General features: G+C 33.2%; 4 protein-coding genes across 6 annotated transcripts; 2 read left to right on the top strand and 2 right to left on the bottom strand.

Moving 5' to 3' along the window:
* Positions 1 to 487: 487 nt before the first annotated feature.
* LOC101220213 (sigma intracellular receptor 2) lies at positions 488 to 2531 on the bottom strand. Its single transcript, XM_004144444.3, has 2 exons — positions 2113 to 2531; positions 488 to 934 (listed from the first exon to the last, which is right to left on the bottom strand). Exons 1-2 carry the CDS (start codon positions 2434 to 2436, stop codon positions 758 to 760), a joined length of 501 nt encoding a protein of 166 aa, XP_004144492.1. The 5' UTR covers positions 2437 to 2531; the 3' UTR covers positions 488 to 757.
* A 2596-nt stretch (positions 2532 to 5127) lies between these two features.
* LOC105436076 lies at positions 5128 to 8589 on the top strand. Of its 2 annotated transcripts, XM_031888646.1 has the most exons (5): positions 5128 to 5304; positions 7460 to 7539; positions 8080 to 8145; positions 8255 to 8313; positions 8403 to 8589. In XM_031888646.1, the coding sequence occupies exons 1-4, from the start codon at positions 5191 to 5193 to the stop codon at positions 8265 to 8267; spliced, it is 273 nt and encodes a 90-aa protein (XP_031744506.1). In that variant the 5' UTR covers positions 5128 to 5190; the 3' UTR covers positions 8268 to 8313; positions 8403 to 8589. The 2 variants fall into 2 exon arrangements, with proteins under 2 accessions (XP_031744506.1, XP_031744505.1); XM_031888645.1 differs by lacking the exon at positions 8403 to 8589 and having other exon boundaries at positions 8255 to 8387.
* Positions 8590 to 9085: 496 nt separating this feature from the next.
* LOC101203158 (glutamate receptor 3.7) lies at positions 9086 to 14735 on the bottom strand. Of its 2 annotated transcripts, none has more exons than XM_004144538.3 (6): positions 14192 to 14735; positions 12375 to 13684; positions 11815 to 12092; positions 11697 to 11728; positions 10430 to 10836; positions 9086 to 9853 (listed from the first exon to the last, which is right to left on the bottom strand). In XM_004144538.3, the coding sequence occupies exons 1-6, from the start codon at positions 14637 to 14639 to the stop codon at positions 9344 to 9346; spliced, it is 2985 nt and encodes a 994-aa protein (XP_004144586.2). In that variant the 5' UTR covers positions 14640 to 14735; the 3' UTR covers positions 9086 to 9343. The 2 variants fall into 2 exon arrangements, with proteins under 2 accessions (XP_004144586.2, XP_011658702.1); XM_011660400.2 differs by having other exon boundaries at positions 12375 to 13676.
* Positions 14736 to 16965: 2230 nt separating this feature from the next.
* On the top strand, positions 16966 to 20162 carry LOC101220690 (50S ribosomal protein L6, chloroplastic). The gene is made up of 3 exons (XM_004144445.3): positions 16966 to 17137; positions 19079 to 19387; positions 19682 to 20162. Exons 1-3 carry the CDS (start codon positions 17082 to 17084, stop codon positions 20016 to 20018), a joined length of 702 nt encoding a protein of 233 aa, XP_004144493.1. The 5' UTR covers positions 16966 to 17081; the 3' UTR covers positions 20019 to 20162.
* The last annotated feature ends 91 nt before the right edge of the window (positions 20163 to 20253 follow it).

Raw genomic sequence — 20253 nt, 5'->3', positions numbered from 1 at the left:
TCCCTTACCAAGACTTTATCTTCATTTCAATCTCCCTTTCTTTTGTAATTATTATTTGGATTTATCCTCATATTGGTCCAAAATCATCCCTCCTCCTAAATTGAATATGTTTTGGAATTTATGAATGTTTTCAGAAGTTTTTTTTTAAAAAAATAAACACTATAGAGATGATGACTTAGTAGACAATTGTTGAGCGTTTATCTCTCTATGTAGTTTCTACTATTTAAAAGTTTTGTTTAGCCCTTTGACATCTTTTAACATTTTTCCCTTTTGGTATCTTATCGTTACAAATGTTAATCATACATTACATATTATTTTGAAAATTCCCACAAATTTAGAGAGGGGACAGAACCATTTTAGAAATAAAAGTTTGTTTTCGAAAATTCTAAAACTCTTGTATTGTGTTTTATAAGTTTCTCTCTTAACTAATTTCGACATTCAATTTTGAAACACGCGATTACATTTTTGGACAGTAGATCAGTCTAGATTGAGAAAAAAAATCCTGAACATTAGAAAATCAAATCTTAAGTTCATTGGCCTTATTCTCATTCAAAACTCAGAAGGGTCCCTTTGAACCATTACTACTCATACAATGAAAGACTTGTGAAATGCTAACGAGACAAATGCTGAACGATCCATATTCCATAGCCAGAGTTGCACCCGTGCCTAAAGAAACCAACATCCTCAGTTAATACTAACCTGAATCGGGTGCGGAAAAGGTAATACAGGCACTCCTTTGGCGATTTTGGTTGGCTGTTCAAGCCCTCTTTTTCCTGCCATTTGATGGTCGTGTGCCAGTGATTGCAGCCTTGCTTGAGCAGGGCACGAGCCCACGTAGCATGGCCAAAACTCCCAAACCCAAGAAGGGGTAGTAGATAGTCAAGAGAGTAGTAGATGCTCGGTTCGACCCAACCATTTCACCCAATACAGCAGACTTGAAATTACACAGCCAAAAAATGTGATGTCAGAAGAAATAGAGTATCAAGTAATAATTCTGTAAAAGAAATGCAACAGAAACCACTGGATCTCCATGTATAGCTAACCAATGAAGCAGAAGAATCCTTAGCAACATGTATTCAAGCCTAATATCAAAGTTTTAAAAATATCTAAAGTATACTCAAAAGATGTTCAAACACTATCCCAAATGCACTACTAATCTAAGTGTCTGACAGTTGAAAACCTTTGTTTATTGACAAGAAATCAATTTCTGGTCTATTTTAGAACTATCCTTATGAGAAACATTTCATACAAACTGTCGTAAATCACCAAATATAACTGTCATCAACATCTATCATGGAGAATCGATAAATGAATTGAAAAGTTTTATTAAAATGCTGAAAGACAACAAGGGAATTGGCTGAGAAAACAAAGATTATTCTTTTCTTAAGAAAAGAGAAAAGATCAAATTATTTCCTCTTCAAATTGTAAGGCTAAAAAGTGGTCTCCGGTTAAGTTCATTAATTTATCATCTGTGCCACTAAATTCTTAAACCAGTCTAAAGTACTACTCCGATTAAAACATGTATTTATTCGTTACTATCACCCAAAAAACTTAAGTTCACTTGTTCGTTTGAAATATGTGAAAGACTCAACAAGTGGAGTCAATAGAAATTGAGGAGAAACAACGTTATAAGAGTTTAAACACAAGACCTACTACATAACACTGAATAACATGTTTTGACATTAATTGATTGATCCAAAAGCTGAAGGTAAATTTAATACTATACAAAACACTGTTAAAAACAAAATTCAGATGTCTAAAATAATCGTCCTTTAGCACATAAACTAAATAGAAGCAGTCTTAAAACCTGAGGGACTCGAAATATCATTTATAAACTATGACATAAAGCTGTTTCAAATCACTACATAAGTACCTCCACAACTTCTATCAAGTGGCTATATCCAGAATCCAACTCCACCAAACTACATACTACAAAGAAATGCATACTACAAAGAAATGCCATTCTTTGTACCAGCTACATAACTTAACACACAAGAGCAGGGCTGGTATGCAATTAACAGAAACACAATATTCAGGCAAAAACAAATTGATCCAATGAAACAACAGATCAAATGGGGGAACCAAATTTGTAAGAGGTGGAACAGAAATTACCATAGAAGAGACAACAGAAACGCCATAGATCAAGCAAGTGGTGTTGTACCATGGTTTGGAAGCCAAGAAGGCGTAGAGATTGAGAAGCATTATCGGCCATTGAAAGAAAAGCTCGAGCCAAACGAGGCCAACAAGGAAGGGAGGGGATTCGGCCATTAAATAGTCCCCATATTGGCGGGTGTAGGAGGTTTTAAGATCGATGAGAAAATCAGGGAAAAGGGTATGAGGGAAAATAAGCTGGAAATCAATTAGAGGAGAAAGGATTGCGAGTATAAGGAAGATGAGGAACAGTAAGACGTCGATGAGCTTGAGAAAAGCGCCCATTTTTGTTCAACGAAGCTTTCTTCTCACAATATCTGCGAGAAGAGTGATTAATTGATTAATTGTTGAATGAGTCGATGGGGGGTTTTAATTGGGCTACTCGCCAAGCATTCTTTAGTAAAATATTGGAAATCATGGGTTGTTAGTAGGATTAACTTTCGTTCAATAACATCCATCTTGATTTTGATGGGGATGTCAATACAAAATACAAAAGGTTGGCAAAGTGGAGATTCAACCTTCCATTTTTCACGGGTCAAATCGTATAAACAATACATATTCACGTAAACACTCATCTTAGTTTCATTATTATTTGTTATCTATCTCTTCTTCTTCTTATTTTTTTTTCTTTTTTTTTGACAAATTCTACGTCCTTCTTATTGAATCGATAGAATCTTAAATTTTCGTTTCAAAAATTAAATATTTGAAAACTCATAAACGTCTATTAATGTAACATTAAAAAAAATTTTACTTCTTTGATTCGACAATATGTAAAGTAGAAGATTCAATCTCGAATATAATGAATAATGCATATTTTATATATGTTGGTTGAGTCATGCTGGTGAAGAAAACCATAAATTTGTTCGATTTATTTATAGTTTTCAAAATAAAACAATAGAAATTTAGTTAATGATCATATTTACCTTGAGTTTAGTCCATAACACTCAAAATTAAGTTGTTTTGGTATATAGGAAAAAAAATTAAAAATTATAATTAATATATCATAGAGTTTTTTTATCACATTTTAACATGAATAATCATAACTTTATAGAGTTAAGAAGGTTATCATTAGTTGATGATGCACTTAAGCTGACTTAATTTATAAAATAATACACTATTTTGCAGGTAAGGATGGCTTATATTAAGTAGTTTTGATGGATACAATAATAATTATAAAGAAAATTGTAAAAAATAGCAATTTTGACAAAATATTTACAAGTTATAGCAAAATTTCAGATTCTATCAATAACAAATATATGATATTCAATGTAACATTGATAGTCCGTGATAGAAGAATATGACTGACTATGATTGAAAGAACAAATTATTTTTTTGTTATAAGTTGTAAATATTTAAATTTATTTTGTTATTTTTAAAAATAACTAAAAGAAAAAATAAAGGGATGGAAAAAATCACTCATGGGCTGTTTTTATATAGTAAATAAATTTGGTTTTATTATATAGTATTGAATGTAGATTTAACAATAATTGCAAACCAATCCTCCTCAGATCCAAATTCTATTATTATTGATTTTATGTGTTTTACGACTTCACATTATTAGAAATAACACGTGATCCACGTGGTTCCATATTGTAAAATATAAATAATATTTTCAACAATATATTTTACATCAAATGTTAAAGTTTAAAGATTAAAAAAAAATGTTTAGGAACATAATTAAAAACTAACCTAAGGTTTAAAAGTTATTTTGTACATAGTAATCAAAGATTGGATTGTTAGAAGACAATATATACTAATAATACTAATTAAGACTATTATTTACATTTTAGTTTTTTAAAACTAAACCTATATAGGCCAGTATCTAAAATCTAAATCAAGTTTCGAAAACTAAGAATAAGTAGTTATCATGCAAAACTTAATCTCATGAGTTTTTAGCCGATCACCTATCTCGACTTATATCATATTATATTATCACTTAAATTCTTCATTTTCTTTCTTTTTTAGTACAACAAAGATAGGTGAATTGAATTCATAAACATCTTGGTCACTACCAAACTATAATCAAAGGTATAACAACATTTTTTTTTTAAATTGCTAAGTAAAGTCTATCAATTTTTCATAAACTATAATGGCCTATCAACGACTATATATTGGTTTATTTTTATCATCAATAGATTTTGCTATATTTGTATTTTTTTTTTTGAAAATATTGTTGTAAGTGCTAATATTTTGAATCTAATTGTTATATTTGTAACTCTCTAATTTTATTTCGCAAACTTCATTATATCTAAAATCTTTTTGTATATTAAGTAGGATATAAAGATTTAAATCTTTAGGAATAAGTAAATGTCAATTATCGTTGAGATGTTCTTGCTTCAATCAATTAGACACCTAAGTAAACACACAAAAGTAACTATCTATCTATAACAAAATTAACGAGGATGGTAAAAAAAAGAAAAAATTTATATAGTCAATATTATTTTAAAGCAAGTATCTAACTTTTAGAATGATAGTCTTAAGGAGATCAACTCATGAGATAGAACAAAGGATCAATAAACACTACTTGGTAGTAGATGTATACAAGTTTACAGATGTTAGGGAGGCCACCAATCGAGTATGATGGACAAATTACGGCCAAGTGTTCATTTATTAAGTGAACTGCATCAAATTAAGTAGTCGAAGATTAATTAGAAAAATGATTGTTGTAGACAATATTTAAAATAAAATATCAACTAATCAAATGGATGAAATTTGAAAGATAATTATAATATATTGCAATTGTAGTAAAAACAACATTTTAAAAAATTATAAACAGATCAAAAATCTATCTATACATTTCTGATCACTTTTATGATAGATCAATATTTTGAACGATCAGAATAGACTTTTGACAGTAATTTTAAAATTGGGTTAGACGGTGAATTTTTGAATCTAATGTTATATTTTCAATATATTTTAACTTAAAATCAAATTGAAAAGATCAAACGACGTCGGTTTCTTAAGCCCAAAAGGCAAAAACTCATATTTCCCTTTTACCGGTGAAGACTGCTCATACTGTAGCCGAATTCGAGAGAGAAGATGAGCGAGCCAAGGCCTGTGAAAAGGAGAGAAAGCCCATGGGGAATGCCGGAAGGAGATGATCGCCAACCTAAGGCTCACAGATGCAATGACAGAGCTGAGGATGTCATCCAAGTAAACTTTTAACTTCTTCAAAATTTCTCAGTTTATCACCATCCTTCGCATCCTTTTCCACCATTTACTCTTCTTCTTCTTTATTCTGATTTCAATTTGTTTCTAATGGACGGACTTGAAAAATTAAGATCGATATGATTCTGGAGTTTGTCACCGATAGGTATTATGCGGTTTATTTCAATTATCTTTTGAGTCGACATTAAACATTTCCTTCAATGTTCTGTTTCCTGAAGTAATTTAATTATGATGTGCTTTTCATGTGGATTTTGGAGAAGTGAATTCGAGAAGTTGGAAGCAAGATATATGAATATGAAGTTTTGCTGACTATTATCTTAGAAATTGTGGCCGATAGTTATTACGGAACTTATGAGCATCTTCTTTAAGTTAACAGAAAAATCACTGGAAAGATAACTGCAGTATTTTAAGTAGCAGTGAGGTTAATTTGTTGAAATTCTGAACGGATTGAATGGCCAAGGGGATCGGATCAGAGGTTGTGCGCTGATTGGAAATAGTTTTTCTGTTGGAGGTTCTTTTATCATTTGAGCAGTAGTGAATATTTTCTCTTCAAAGTAAAGCCTTAAGCGTACGTTTGCTATTAGATTTTCCTGCAATTAGCTATGTTCTGGATGTAAAGGAGAAAATAGAACTCCCGAACCTCACCTATGCGATTTCTCCTCCAACACCAATACGCACAAAGCTATTAGGGTTCAAGTTCAAAGGTCTCCGGAATTTCATTAGCATTTATTTCATTCTGGCTACAACAGGCTATCACATTGTTAAGCAAATTATTATTTCATTCATTTTAGTTTTGAATCGGCTCCAAATATGTTTTTCTTTAATTATTTATTAGAGACGCTGGAAGAAAAAAAAATCTCAAGAGGAAAATGTGTGTAGAAAGTTCGTTAATTCTCGTATTTCCTCTTTTCTTTTATTTTTTTTGCCCGTCTGTAACTTTTGTTTTTTCCATAAGCAAACACTGTTTGTTGATAATAGTGGGGAGCTAAGGACTTAGGAGTTAAACCAGTTGGAATGTTTTGGCATGACTAGAGTCTACTTAATGACTCTAGAAAGTATTTGCTTCTTCCCTTTCACCAGACAACTCCTCACCTTTTCAGTTAAAGGCTTTAAAAATTCAATGCACATAGGTTTACCTCTTAAGGAGAGAACTAAATATTTTAGAGGCGAGACACCCAGTTTGCATCCCCAAAGATCCACAACCTAAAGCTCCATTAGGATACGAGCTGATCCTAACAATCATTCTGTTTGTAAGATTGATTGAAAAATCAGATGAGAGTTCTAAAGACTACTTTACGTTTAGAAGACTCACCACTTTTAGCATTATTTTAAGAGGAAAGCATCAGAAATTGTTTAGTAGAGTGATATAACTTCATTTTCTTGACCAAGAAGCCTTCAATAACCCTGGGCTAGACTTATCCATCTCTTCTAAAGGATAGTGTAGATCATCTTGCTGATCATTCCTTTAGGCTTTAGATTGAGCAGAAATTAGCATTAGAAAGAAACGTGTATCCACTTAGGTCAGAACATGAAGCCTAAGAAATTTGTCAAAGATGGTTTTATCAAAATAGAAGTAAGCTTTTTATTCGAAACTCCTAGTCCTCTCTCTTTTACTTGATGGAAGTGATGAAGTCATTGACTCAACTGGTTAAGCTGATTTGTTAGGTTGGCAATGGTAATATGGATGCCTCTGGCTCTTCTGGCGTCTGGTGACCATACATTGAAAATTTTTCCTAGAGTTGATTGTACGTCGACAGTTCCTTCACTCAATGTCAAACAGAACTCTGCAAAACCAGGCTTGTAAATGTCCCTTTCACCCATTTTTACAGACTTAAGCTGAAAAGTGAACAGGCTTAAACCCGGAGAAGAAACTGCATCACTAGCTTCTTCTTCGAAGGAAGGAAGCGAGATAAACTGACAGAAAATTCCACTCTTCTTCACAAGGCTAGATTAGATCCATCCAAGGAGAGGATTTAAAAAAACAAGGTTCTTCCTGTTAACAAGATTCTGAAGTAATCTTATTCCAATAAAATGTATCCTCTTCAAGAAAGAATATAACTTTTTTTTGGGTGATGGAAGTTGTGTGAAAGTGGTAGAATTTCATGAATGATTTCTGATTATAGTTCTTGTTTTCTTGTAGGCTTGTTTTGAAGGGAACCCATTTAAGACTGTTCCAGGACCATTCAAGCTGTTCTGGCAATGCATGCGTTCTAAACCTGGGTACGGCTGTATTTAACATTTATCATAGTTCTATTTTATTTAATCTCAAGATAGATTCATTTCATCAGTACGAGGACTTTAGCTTTACTTTTCAAGAGAGATGACCGACGAAATTGACAGAATGATGGTTCCTTATAGTCGTTTACCTGAAACAAATCTTTCAGCTGCTGATTACACTTGATTCAGACTGTCTCTTTCGTATCGATTCTTTCAGTCGGCTTTAACAATCTAAAAATCGTTTTGAACTCATAACATTTGTAAAATAGTTTCTGAAAGCATTTTTAAATAAAAGTGAAAATAGAAACAACAGTTTAAGCTTAGTGGTTATGAACTGATAAGACACTTGGATATTTATTAAACAGAGATGATAGTTTTCTTTTTCCATCGTTAGGACTATTGTTTTAGCAAATTTTAGATACCATCCCTTTGTTTTTAAGCCTGATAAACGAAGGAAGTTGGAGAAAAATCCCTTGACATTGATAATAATTTAACAAAATGCTATATTATATGTTATGGACCATGTGATCTTTGATTTTGCAGGGAGGAACCAACAGAGCCATATACATATTTGGACTTCGATCCTCCAAAGAGAGAGGTGAAACTTGAGTAAGAATTCAAAATCCATGTTACAACGCAACTTTTAATCCATAAATGTTAGAATTTCCGTTTTGATACTTTGTCTCATGTTAATCCTAAGTGAGCACTTGGTTGATAGGTTACCCAGTTAAATGGTCTATGGGATCGGCAGTAATAATTTATATGATGGAATAGCTTGTAAGCTTTTCGACCATATTGAATATGTCAGAATTGATTTAATGGTTACTATTATATTTTTTCCTCATGTTCAATGTCTTCTTTTGCAGCTTCCATGATGAATAGTAACCTTAACAAGAAACTTGCTTTTTCTGACCTAACAAGTTTGCAAATTTGTTATTAGCTTGCATCCAATTATTCAATGTGATGAAGGAATTGCCACTCATCTGCCTTGATCTTAGAACTTTAAATTTGAAGCCTATTTTATCTTATCTTTTTTTTTTTCTTTTGCTCTGATATTTTGGGCTCCTCGATAACTCAATAGTCAATTTTTGGTTTTTAAATGACAAAGCTGCTTGAAAATCTTTTTGAAATTAATAGTAGATTTTAAAAAGTATAGCGATAAAAAAAGAACGACATTTTTACATTTTTGATACCTCCCTCCAACTTACTTCTTCTCTCTATCTCTTACTTCAATTTCCCTCTTGGCTCAGACCATTTCTAGTTTTATAACTTTTTTTGTTTCCTAAACTTTGTAAAAGAAAGCACCGTTATTTACAAATTTGATTTTAAACCAAAAATAGATGTGAAAACGCTTAACAAAAATTAGTACTGCATGGTTTTTCTTTTATACAAACAGAAAAGTTACGACGTTTGGTAATCATTCAGTATCATATAGTTAATACTTTCAGTCTTGAGTTTATTTATTTTGTTATCTATTCTCTAACATGTTTGTAAATTTCGACTAAAATTACAATTGCTTCTTGAAAATAGATGAAGACTACATTCAAGATATTATGAGAACACGTATAATTTTCTAAATTCCATCTCATTGTGTAGTTCTTAAAAAAGGGAGGGAAAGGTTATAATGGTCCCAAAAATTGTTATAAATATGGAACCAAAATTCTTAGATGCTTTGACCAATTTTGATACTAGTTGAGATGTTTTCTATGCTATTTTCGATATCATGGGATTTCATATATGTACATGCTTCAGCTTCACCAAGAAATCCACCTAAGAAATTATTATGAACCAAATGGCAAGCAAAAGTCTATCCTCGATTCATACCCATGGTCGTGGGCCCTATCTGTATCTCTGAATCAGCCTTCTCCTTGGCTTTTTGGGAATGATTGTGAAGTTGGTTCCCATTTTGAGCACCATGTGATGCTCCAAAGAAGCTTTTGATAGCTTCTTCTTTCTCATCAATAAAGTTTATAAAGTTTTGAATCCTCTGAGTACAGCTAGTGTTGGATGGAACTGGGAATGGTGTAACTTCTTCTGAATGACGTCGTCGATGATGTCGTATGTAACGGATATACTGGCGGATTAGTCTTAAAAGAAACAGGAAGAGTGCAGCGACGGAAATGATTCCACAAAGCAAATACAAACCCCAGAAACTGATCAAGTGAAGTTGGTCTGGCTCTGACTTTCCTCCCCGATTACCTGGACAACCTAGCTTGCAGAACCATGAGTCGTGTATTTCTTGCAGCTTTCCGCTCTCCGAGAGCTTCAGAATTGCAGTTGACATATCGACTGCAAGTCGAGATCCTCGTTGAAAAGCCTGTACTCATGATAAGGAAAAGTAGTTCAGATGGGGAGATCACATTTAAAGCAATATGGGACAAGCTTTACATTTTGTTCATAAGAGCAGTAGTTCATATTCATATATTAATAACTGCCTAACATTTATAATTAAGGGTTCATATTCGTATTAAGTAAACAATGCCCTTATGCATATAAAAGTTCGGGTGTATACATTTTTAGTCCGTAAGTTTAACTCTAGGTGTCAAAAGTTTAGATTTGTACTATTGAGTTTTGAGTATAATTCCTATTTTTTCATTAGGTTTGAAGAGTACCTTTACCCTTATATATTAATTATATCATGATTAAAAAACACAAGGGTAGAAGTGATAAAATAAAAGTAGAAGTACTAGATTTTGGGAACTACAAACAAATGGAAACCGTACACCAAAAAACTGATGGGCCAAAAAAGTTTTTTTTTTCTATTGGAAAGATGGATATATACTCACAAATTCCGAAAAGGTATATTCTCAAAACTCAAAAGCAAATCTTACGTAAAACTCAAGGATCAAAGAAGTATATTTTTAAGGAGTCAGATAGATATATATATACTCACAAATCCCCATCCGCTCCTAGTAAAAGGTTGACCAATGATTCCAAATTCTTTAGTCTTTGACAGAAACAACTCCAAGTATGGAAGTTCATCGATGATGGCCGCCACGCCGCCTCCTTTTGGGCCAAGACGCAGTGCTTTCTCGTAGTCTTCAGAGGAGTTCAGCCTCTGCAGTCTTGAACTTGGAATGAAAAGGCTTTGTGTGAGATAGTCGTAAGCAAAGGATCCTACTTGATATCCAATTGGCAAATTACTTGCAACCAAGTCATCAATTCCTCGTATTGGAGACCAAAGTTGTTGGAGTGTAAGGATTGATGTCAAACTTGCTGTGTAGCTTGAGGTTATTACCAATAATAAGAACAGCCAAACCAACATCACTAGTCGTGAGAGTGGACTTATTGTTGCTTCTTCTGTTCATGTCAAATCAAAAGAGATAGCAGTTTCAATTTTAATGGAATTTCAGTTGCTACCATTGAACAAAGAAGAAAGAAAAAGTGAAGCTATGCACCATTCCTCACTTTCTTTAACCAAACATTCGAAAATACCCTCAAGTTTTAGAGTCATTTCGATAGTTCGTTTCAATCAACTACTTAATTTTGCTATTTGTTTCAAAACTTTAAACATAAATTCCAGTGTTTCACATATATTTTAAAACTACTATTGAAATTAAAATCCTTTAGTATTTTATTGAGACTTGAAATGGTGTGACAATGACTTAAAAGACTAGAATGATAATGAGATCTAAGCTTTTGTTCTAGGTCACCAATATTCCATATTCCAATGTGTAAAAAACTCTTAATAATTTGTAATTCAACAGGAGTATTGAAGCATTATGAATGGTGATGAGTAATAATATAACCTAAGTTGGAGTTCAAAGATATCATATTTATAATATAACCAAAAATTTGTACAGGAAACTTCATTAATATTTCATGACATATTTGGAAGAAATTTTAAAAATTATTAAAATCACTCGAAAAAGAATTCTATTACTTCAAAAGCAATTTTATAATACAGTGAAAAAATGTGATTAGACGTATAAAATTAAGCATTGAATTGATTTTGAAGGATGAAACATATATTTCATAGTTATTTTAACCATTTTAAAATCACAAATGAGTATAACATATTCAGATTAAAAGCTTATATATTGAAAATTTTTACGGCAAACATAATAAATGCTACCTCCTAACATAATTTGCAGTTTACAACATCCAATTAAGAGAGTTTTTATGGGAATTTAAGAAGTTCTGAAAAGAAAAGAACTTACGATTTGCCTTGAAAAGAGTTGAAATGCTAAACCTGCAACACAGAGAGACAAACAAAGTGAAAATGTTGCAAAATAATTGGAAGGAAGGAAAAAAAGATTATGATAATAAAAAGCTTACAAACACATTGTGATAATCTGTCTTTTCGGAGGACCTCGAAAATGGTCGTTGATTCTATGCTCTAACATCCAAATAACAATACCAATTACCACAAAGGAACCTGCAGTTGCACACCACATCTCTACTGTAAATGGTTTAAGGAACACCCAAGCACTTGATTTTGAATCTTCAACTGGTGCAACTATGATCAGCCCTGTTGTGGTATATGGTTGAGAAAAATCAACAACTTTGGTTCGGTTCGTAACGATTGCAATGTCCCCAACTGCTGCATCAAACACCTACAACATCATTCAACATTTGGTCAGCACCAAAATTTTGTTTGCCATTATTCAAGACTTTTACTCTAAGGGTGGTCTTAAATGGTTATGAAACTTTGGGAAATATTGTAACTTTCAAAAGAACTACCCTCAAACTTCTACAAATGTTACAATTGGACCCTCAAACATAATTAATTATAGAAACTGTAACAATTCTAGGAGTTTGAGAGTGGTTTTTCCAGTTTTCCTGAAAGTGAAAATAGATATATATAAAGTTGAAATGAACAACATTGTTCTACTCACATTATTTGCAACCGATTGAACAAGTTCATCATAACTGGGATTAACTTTACCATCTCCAAAAGGCACAAACTTGTAAGGAACTTCATATGGAACAAACTTGAGAGCTTCTTTGAAAATATCAATAACATATCCTCGAACAATATTGGTGTTGTTCAATTGAGTTACAAAATCAACAAAGCTTGCTCTTCTTGGGAAAGCAATTCTCAAAGGTTTTCCACTATCTGCTATCACCCATCCCCTTGGTATCTCCTCCTTCCCACCAGGCCAAACCACTTTCTCAAGTTTCTGATCTAAGTTAGGATGAAATCTTAAGTCATTAGACCAATGACCCACCAAATTCATTTTCCTTTGGTTAATATTAATCACATCATAGCTACCATTAACAACACTTCTGTCTTCACCAAACTGAATTCTCCCACTTAAACCATTGTAATCAGTTTGCATAAGAATTTTAAGTAAATCACTCCCTCTATCAAACACTTTAACATTACCCAATTGAATTCCACTTTCATTAGAGCCCAACACTTTACCTGTGGGTGAAAATGTAATGATATTCCCATTTTCTTTAAGAAACTTATCCACTGCCTTTGCAACAACCCATACTGAATCATAAGCATAAAGTCCATAAACATTCAACGCAGAATTAGTTAAACCTTTTGGCTGCATTTTCCTTAACCGATCCCACAAATCTCTCTTTCCTTTAGACTCTGGAGTATGAGGGCGCAACCCAACAACTCCATTAAGCATATCAAGTGAAGCACCATTGGTTATTGGTGAAGAAGAATCAAGAGTTGTGGAAAGCCAATCAGTTGCGAACCAAACATAATTGCTTGAAAGCATACCGAGTTTATGGGCAATAGTGAAGATTCTTAATTGGGGATCAGGGCCTACATGAACTACATAAACTCGAGGACCAAGTAATTTAGAATTGTTGAGTATTTGTGTGATCTTAGAAAGATTATCCAGAGAAGGTAAAGGGAATGCATGGGAAATACGGCACATTTTCTTCTGAAGTTCATCACCCAGAAAAGATATCCCATTTCTACCATAATCATCATCCAAAAATATAACAATGACTTCTTTCCAGCCATAGTAATCAATCAAGTCAGCCATGGCAGCCATTTGGTAAGAGTCGCTTATAGTGGTTCTGAGAAAAAAAGGGAGTTGTAAAGTGGATAATGTTGGATCAGTGGCAGCATAAGATACTAGAGGAATTTGTAGACCATTAACAATCTGAGAAATCACATGAGCCACTACTGAGGATTGTGGGCCAATCATGGCTACAATCTCTTTCTCAAGTACCTGCAAAGCTACCACCCATGGAGAGACAATCATGAAATAAGGATGAAAACTTTGACCACATTTTCAGCAAAGAACAAGGAGGCTCAAACAATAACTTCTAAACTTTGACTAAACAAGAGCAGGACAGAGAGAAGCAAAATTTTACGTTTTTTGAACTTTTTGTATACATAGTCTTATAAAAATTAAAAAATGAAAGGAGGGACAGTTGAATGAAAAAGCTTCTAAATGGAAGGTTGACCACCTTTTATCCTTGACTCAACTCTCAAGAGTACTGATTACAGAAACTCAAAGAAAATATAAAAAAACTATTTGTTAAATCATCGATCATAAATTGAACGAACATGATGGTTGAGTTGGACTAGAGCAACTCAAACTCAAAAACAAACAAATAAATAAATAAAAATAACTATTTTAGATTTCAGAGCTAGGTAGCATCTGAACAGTAGATATAATTATTGAAGGGAGTTTGACTAGATGAAGGAAAAGAAGAAGAAGAAAGAAAGAAAGGGATATACCTTGAACGGAGCCCAAGAAGCCACTGCAATTAGAGTTTTCCATGAAAAATTTAAGCTTTGTGGCATTCAAGATATTGGGGTCGGCGTTTATATCGTAGATTGCAGCTTCCATGGCCGGCTTAGCAGCTCTTCCGATGACGGAATCAAAAGTAAAAACGGCAGCGATGTTAAGAATAGAAGGAATTTGGCAGTAGATCGGAGGAGTGAGGTGAAAGAGCCATATGAAAGCATGAAACACAAAGAGCAGAGACAGAGGAACAAAATGAACCATTAAAAAGACCTGTTTTAAATTCACAAGAGTCCCTTTTAATAACTGTAGAAGGGTTGGTTTGAGAATGAAATGAATGAAAAAGAGATACAAAACGATGGGGAACTGGTTGAGCACTTGGTAGATTGAGATGGGGATGATAAGAAGTGAGGGTGGAATTGAAGAAGCAATTAAGAGCATTGAATGAATAAAGAAAGGGTAGCCATGTCAAAGGACGCAGAGTATAACGCAAGTTGCACGACATGGAAAAAGAAAAAGGGATACAGGGAAAAATGAATGGTGAAACAAAGATGAAAAGTTGCACGTGATTCTTCACAAATATTATTATCGACGTCGGAACTTTGTTTGTCAAATCAACTCAATCCCTCACATTCCACTAATCTAACTCACAATTCCCCCTTTACTTTCATTTCTTGCCTTTCTTTTTATACTCTCTTTCCAATTTCAACTCAAATTTTGTAAACTAAAACTAAAACTAAAACCAACTGGTTTTGGTTTTCAAATTTTCAATTTTAGTTTTTTTTTTCTATCGATTTAATTCTTGTATTTAAAAAGATGCAAATCCTTTTCAATCCTAATAATTCAAAGGGTAGGATGGCGGAAGGAATCCAATATCAATAAGTTTATCCACAATCGAAGTAAACATGTTAGTAACATAACCTTCTTCAAAAAGGTCTCTAGGAGATAAGCTACACAAGCAATATGTTGATTTTCTTCTTTAACAACAGGCTTGATTCCATAGCATCGTCATGTGTAACGATCAAGACTCACCAAATCCCATCAATCAAATCGCTTTTTTTTTTAGAAATATGAGACATCTAAGTCATACGTATCATATATTTTAGAAGCATATATTCCATTGAGAAGGCATTGTGGCGTAAACAATAAAGTCTTTATGACACAATCAATAATTCGCTTCATTTTCAATTAGGTCTTGCTTTAGCCTCTTTAGAGGTTATTATTTCCTTGATAGCTCAACACATGCACGCTTTACCTGCTTATGCGCTCATAGCACAAGACTTTAGTAAAAATATAAAAAGAAATGGACTTGATTTTTTTAAAAGAGTATTGAAATTGTTATCCAATGATAGTAACAAATAGATGGTAACCTTTATTCTTCAAAGTTAATTTTATCAAAACCAATTAGAATATTTAATAATAATATTTATGCAATGAGATGCAATTTGTGAATATATTTTTCAAATTTATAGTGAAAAATAAGGTTGAAAGAGAACCCAAGTTTTTATAAAAATTAATAATAAACTTGTAATAGAGACTAAACATAAGATTTATTTGAATTTTATACATTAAAATTGAATATTTAAAGTGTTAGATACAAAAATTGAATAACAATTGGAATATAGTTTTAAGGTAATTCTAGAACCGCTAACACGGTAATATATAATAGCATTTAATCACATTGACATGTTAAACTTCTCTTAGTTTAAAAATCGAATATGTACAAAATTTAAAAGTTAGAGATTAGGTTGTGATTTATCTATCTTCTACTTTTTCTAAAGGTAAAAAGACAAGGACAAAAAGCAACCCTACATGATATTAGACATATGGATCTCATTTATAAGAGTGAAAATAATCAGCAAAAGCATGTTGTTTCATAGTATATTTACTTCTACACCATCACATGACATTTGTTCTAAAAGAAAAAAAAAAAGTTTAGAACTGATCGGTCTTATTCTGAAGAAAGTAAAAGGAATTCTGTGATTAGATATATATCATATTGACAAACTTTTATGTATTAAACTTTATGTGAAGTTGCCCCCAACAGGAAGTTTTGGATCAAACCCTAATTTATTGTCACACTAACAAAGTATAAAATGCACGTTATGGAATCATTTCAAGCATGTGGTAAAAAGGTGTAAATGAATGGGTGATTGCAAAAGACAAAATCTCCTTTTGACCCCTTTTTATTTGAAAGAGTATTGAAATAACATAATGAAAATCTTTTAGTACAATCAAAGAAAACAAGATAAAGCAAGACAAAGCATTGATAAGGAAGTCATGGGTGTAACGTAGTTATTCTTGTGATTAAGTAACAGAAAACTACAAACAGAAGTATGGTATGATGAATACCACTAATGGAATCAACCAACACTGAAACTCAACCTTGTTTTTAGATTTTCCAACCAAAAGTTTCAGATTATAGAAAATGTCTCTGCATAGCTAAGCATCATGTCGTCTTAGAGAAACTAAATGTGTTTACTTCTACACTTACAATACCAAAGAAGATGAAAACTAGACTCAAAAGCAGGATCACGTAATGAAGAATCTCTTCAAGTGATCATAGACCACACGACATATTAAGTAAGAGTTGAGAGAAGGACTCTAACGTACAAACCCTTCTTGCAGGATAGAAAGAGGTTGATGACATTTGGGATTTGAACTAATAAAAAAGACTTCTGAATATGGGCCTCATTGAAGAGCTCACGGACCACAAATCATACATGGCCCAAACGGCCCAATTCAGAATTCTGTCTTCTCCACCTTATCCTTCTCGTCACCTCTTGCCTGCCTGCAAGTCACTGTGTCATCTTCTTCGTAATCGGACCCAAAGGGGGTCTCTCTCGCTCTTTCACACTTGGGTGTTCTGTTCTCACACTCATAATGGCACTCTCTTCTCCTCCTTCTCTTCAACCTCCAACTTCGATACACTCACCTAAGTAAGTTCTTGTGTTTTTTTCTTTTCTAAATATATGAATTCGTGATAATTCGTGCCTACATTTCTGGCTATTTAGCTGACTTAATTTGAGGATGTCTGTCTAGACCTCAGGAAAATCTTTGGGAGACTCATTTTCAGGGTTCAGGGTATATATATGATTTACGTGTACCGGGAATTTTCTTAATTGTTCCTTTTTTCACATTCAGAGAGCTTCTTGAAACGCATCGGTTGATTTTGGGGTTGTTGGGGTTGTGTGTCTTCCATTTTGGTCTAATGATGAATTAGTTATATCTATAATTTCTTTGTTGAATTTTTTCAAGTATGTAGCCATTCCACCAAGACGTTGACAACAAACCTTGAAATTTCAATGATTCTATTGCACGTAGTTCAGATTGAATGTTGAGTTCGCTTTTAGATTAAATTTATCTTACTTCGACAATGTGAAATAGGGGAAGAATGACATCTCCATATTGATTAGTTTTGTGGCTTCTCCCTTTGAGAACATACATCCAAGTATAATTGGGGTGGGCCTTAAGGATAAGGTGAAAGAAAATTGTCATACCCCCTCCTGAACTACCTACTAGCTTAGCTCGGATGACGGCATGATGCCGACTGACATCGTTCTCCTCCAACGATACTTGCCGACTCCGCTGAACTCTTGAACCTGATAAACATTCTAATCTTATATATATAATACTTTACGTGCAACACTAAACCTAGATAACCCATAAACATACATTAAGTGCAACCCTGAAATAATTCACTCCTTTAGAAAATAAACATGATAAAAACATTATAACCAAACGCATATCCATCCAGGATTTACACAACCATAACACCTAGAGCTTACACAAACTGTAAATCAATATTGAGTAAGTTGTTTTTTTAATTACTAATGTCTTGTTTGATAACCATTTGGTTTTTATAAATACTGCTTCTACTATTACGTTTCTGCGTTTGTTATGTACTTTCAATTCATGTTTACAAAAACCAAGTCAAGTTCAGAAAACAAAAGGCATCAATCTAGAGAATTGTTTAAAAGAGTGAATTTTTTTTCCGCTGGTCATGATGCCATGAAGGTGTAGATATGGTAGATAGAATTTAGATTAAGTATCATACCAGGGTCCTTAAATCTAGTTTTGTTTTTATGTTGTCTTAACATTGTAGTTGTTGGTAAAAAAATATTCCTCTGTCTGCCCTTTCCAGTTAGGAGGTTTCAGTCCTCTTCTGTTTGAATATGTGTAGAGCTTCTGTTACACTGGCCTTTGGGTTGATTTTTGTGTGTTTGAACCTTTAGCCATCACTAACAATGGCCATCTACACAATATCCTTTCTTTTATGTGACTGGCTCTTTGCATTTAGAGAGTTATCAAGAAATTAGAATTGTGGACATTTCTTGAACATGGAGTGAGTCTATTGGAAAATTTTTCTCACTCGATTGATTTACTGAGTAGAGCTTGTAAGGGATGCCCTTGAATTAATGTTCTCAAGCAAGTAAGCTTATGGAGTGTATAAAGCCAGGCCTTAGATGATGGATAACAATGGTTTGAGCTCCTTGAAGAAAAGTCTTATTACTAGAAAAAAAGAATAAGAAACTATTTCATAAACACATTAGTCAGTTGCCAACATGAGCATAACACTACCTCTAGAAGTTCAAATCCTCATATGCACGTTTGTTGTTCTCGAAAAAGCATCATAGTAGGTTTCATTTTTTCCTAGGACTGGGATGTTCAATATTTATCCAGTTGAGCCACAAATGATTTAAGACTTGTGTTGTATGTTTGATACGAAGGAAAAAAAGATCAATTTTCTTTATCTATACTCCTTTTGTTTCAACATCATTTTCTTTTTTGTATTTAGGGGATGGTTATATATATATATTTACACACGTTCATTGTTTGTGTTGTTGTCTACTGAAACCATTTTCCTCATTGTATCTCAGCAACTTTCGGTCTACATTTTTGGGAGAAAAAAATGGATTCTGTGTTTCTGCAATGCCTGCATGTCATATTGGTCTGTTGAGGAAGACTATAGAATGCAAGGAATCACGAATAGGGAAGCAACCAATTCAAGTGCCATCCAGTGTAACCATCACATTGCAGGGTCAGGATTTGAAAGTTAAGGGTCCTTTAGGAGAACTTTCAATTCTTTATCCACGAGAGGTTAAAATTGAGAGGGAAGATTCTGGGATCATAAGAGTTAAGAAAGCACTGGAGACAAGAAGAGCCAATCAAATGCATGGACTTTTCAGGTATTCTCATCATGGATTTCACTTTTCTTCCTCTTTAAGTTTTACTTGGACGGTATAATATAAAGTTTACCTTCACCTATCAGCTTAAGCTTTTGAGTTATTTGGAGATAGTTTACACGGGTCACTTGCTTTTATGTCTTTTCAAATTCTGAAAATCCAAAGATGACTTCATGTTATGAATGCAAACAACCAGCCCTTTGTTCCTTATGAAATTCAAATGAATTATGGCTGATGGAGAAAGAGTAAATGTGTAGGCATGGTGTCATATATGACCATTTGAATTGATTTCCTCAGGACGCTTACAGACAACATGGTGGTAGGAGTATCGAAGGGGTTCGAAAAGAAACTTCAATTGATCGGTGTCGGTTATCGAGCAATGGTAGAAGGAAAAGACTTGGTACTAAATCTTGGGTTCTCTCATCCAGTTAGAATGGCGATACCTGATGGGATTCAGATAAAAGTGGAAGAAAACACAAGAATTACAGTAAGTGGATATGATAAATGTGCCATTGGTCAGTTTGCTGCCTCTATTAGACAGTGGAGACCCCCAGAACCTTACAAGGGTAAAGGAGTGAAATATGCTGATGAAATCGTAAGAAGAAAAGAAGGAAAAGCAGGGAAGAAGAAGTAATGGCTTTGTAAAATTCATTGTTGGTTTTTTATTCTCTTTTTGAAATATTTGTATTTTTTTTTTCTATTATCAGAAAGGATTATTGTCACATTACTGTTTGACTTCCATTGAATGTGAAAATTTGCTAGAATTCACACCGTAAAATCTTTTACAAAAATGACTTTGTTTTTTTTCTAGGTTGAAAAAGAAAAAAACTGTGAAATTTCTTTCCCCTCCCATCTTCTTAATCTTTATC

This window comes from Cucumis sativus, chromosome 7 (genome assembly GCF_000004075.3).
Source record: "Cucumis sativus cultivar 9930 chromosome 7, Cucumber_9930_V3, whole genome shotgun sequence".
NCBI lineage: Eukaryota > Viridiplantae > Streptophyta > Magnoliopsida > Cucurbitales > Cucurbitaceae > Cucumis > Cucumis sativus.
The sequence above is the reverse complement of the archived record's forward strand: the minus strand, read 5'-3'. Positions and strand labels throughout refer to the sequence as shown.

What these genes read in the sequence shown, in the direction of transcription:
- LOC101220213 (XM_004144444.3), bottom strand. Translation starts at nt 2,436, where the DNA reads ATGGGCGCTTTTCTCAAGCTCATCGACGTCTTACTGTTCCTCATCTTC. An exon ending in TTTCTGTTGTCTCTTCTATG is followed by an intron (nt 935 to 2,112) that starts GTAATTTCTGTT and finishes TGTAATTTCAAG; the next exon opens with TCTGCTGTATTGGGTGAAAT.
- LOC105436076 (XM_031888646.1), top strand. Translation starts at nt 5,191, where the DNA reads ATGAGCGAGCCAAGGCCTGTGAAAAGGAGAGAAAGCCCATGGGGAATG. An exon ending in GAGCTGAGGATGTCATCCAA is followed by an intron (nt 5,305 to 7,459) that starts GTAAACTTTTAA and finishes GTTTTCTTGTAG; the next exon opens with GCTTGTTTTGAAGGGAACCC. An exon ending in TGCATGCGTTCTAAACCTGG is followed by an intron (nt 7,540 to 8,079) that starts GTACGGCTGTAT and finishes TTGATTTTGCAG; the next exon opens with GGAGGAACCAACAGAGCCAT.
- LOC101203158 (XM_004144538.3), bottom strand. Translation starts at nt 14,639, where the DNA reads ATGCTCTTAATTGCTTCTTCAATTCCACCCTCACTTCTTATCATCCCC. An exon ending in TTCAATCGGTTGCAAATAAT is followed by an intron (nt 12,093 to 12,374) that starts GTGAGTAGAACA and finishes ATGATGTTGTAG; the next exon opens with GTGTTTGATGCAGCAGTTGG. An exon ending in AACTCTTTTCAAGGCAAATC is followed by an intron (nt 10,837 to 11,696) that starts GTAAGTTCTTTT and finishes TGACATGAACAG; the next exon opens with AAGAAGCAACAATAAGTCCA.
- LOC101220690 (XM_004144445.3), top strand. Translation starts at nt 17,082, where the DNA reads ATGGCACTCTCTTCTCCTCCTTCTCTTCAACCTCCAACTTCGATACAC. An exon ending in ACTTCGATACACTCACCTAA is followed by an intron (nt 17,138 to 19,078) that starts GTAAGTTCTTGT and finishes ATTGTATCTCAG; the next exon opens with CAACTTTCGGTCTACATTTT. An exon ending in CAAATGCATGGACTTTTCAG is followed by an intron (nt 19,388 to 19,681) that starts GTATTCTCATCA and finishes TGATTTCCTCAG; the next exon opens with GACGCTTACAGACAACATGG.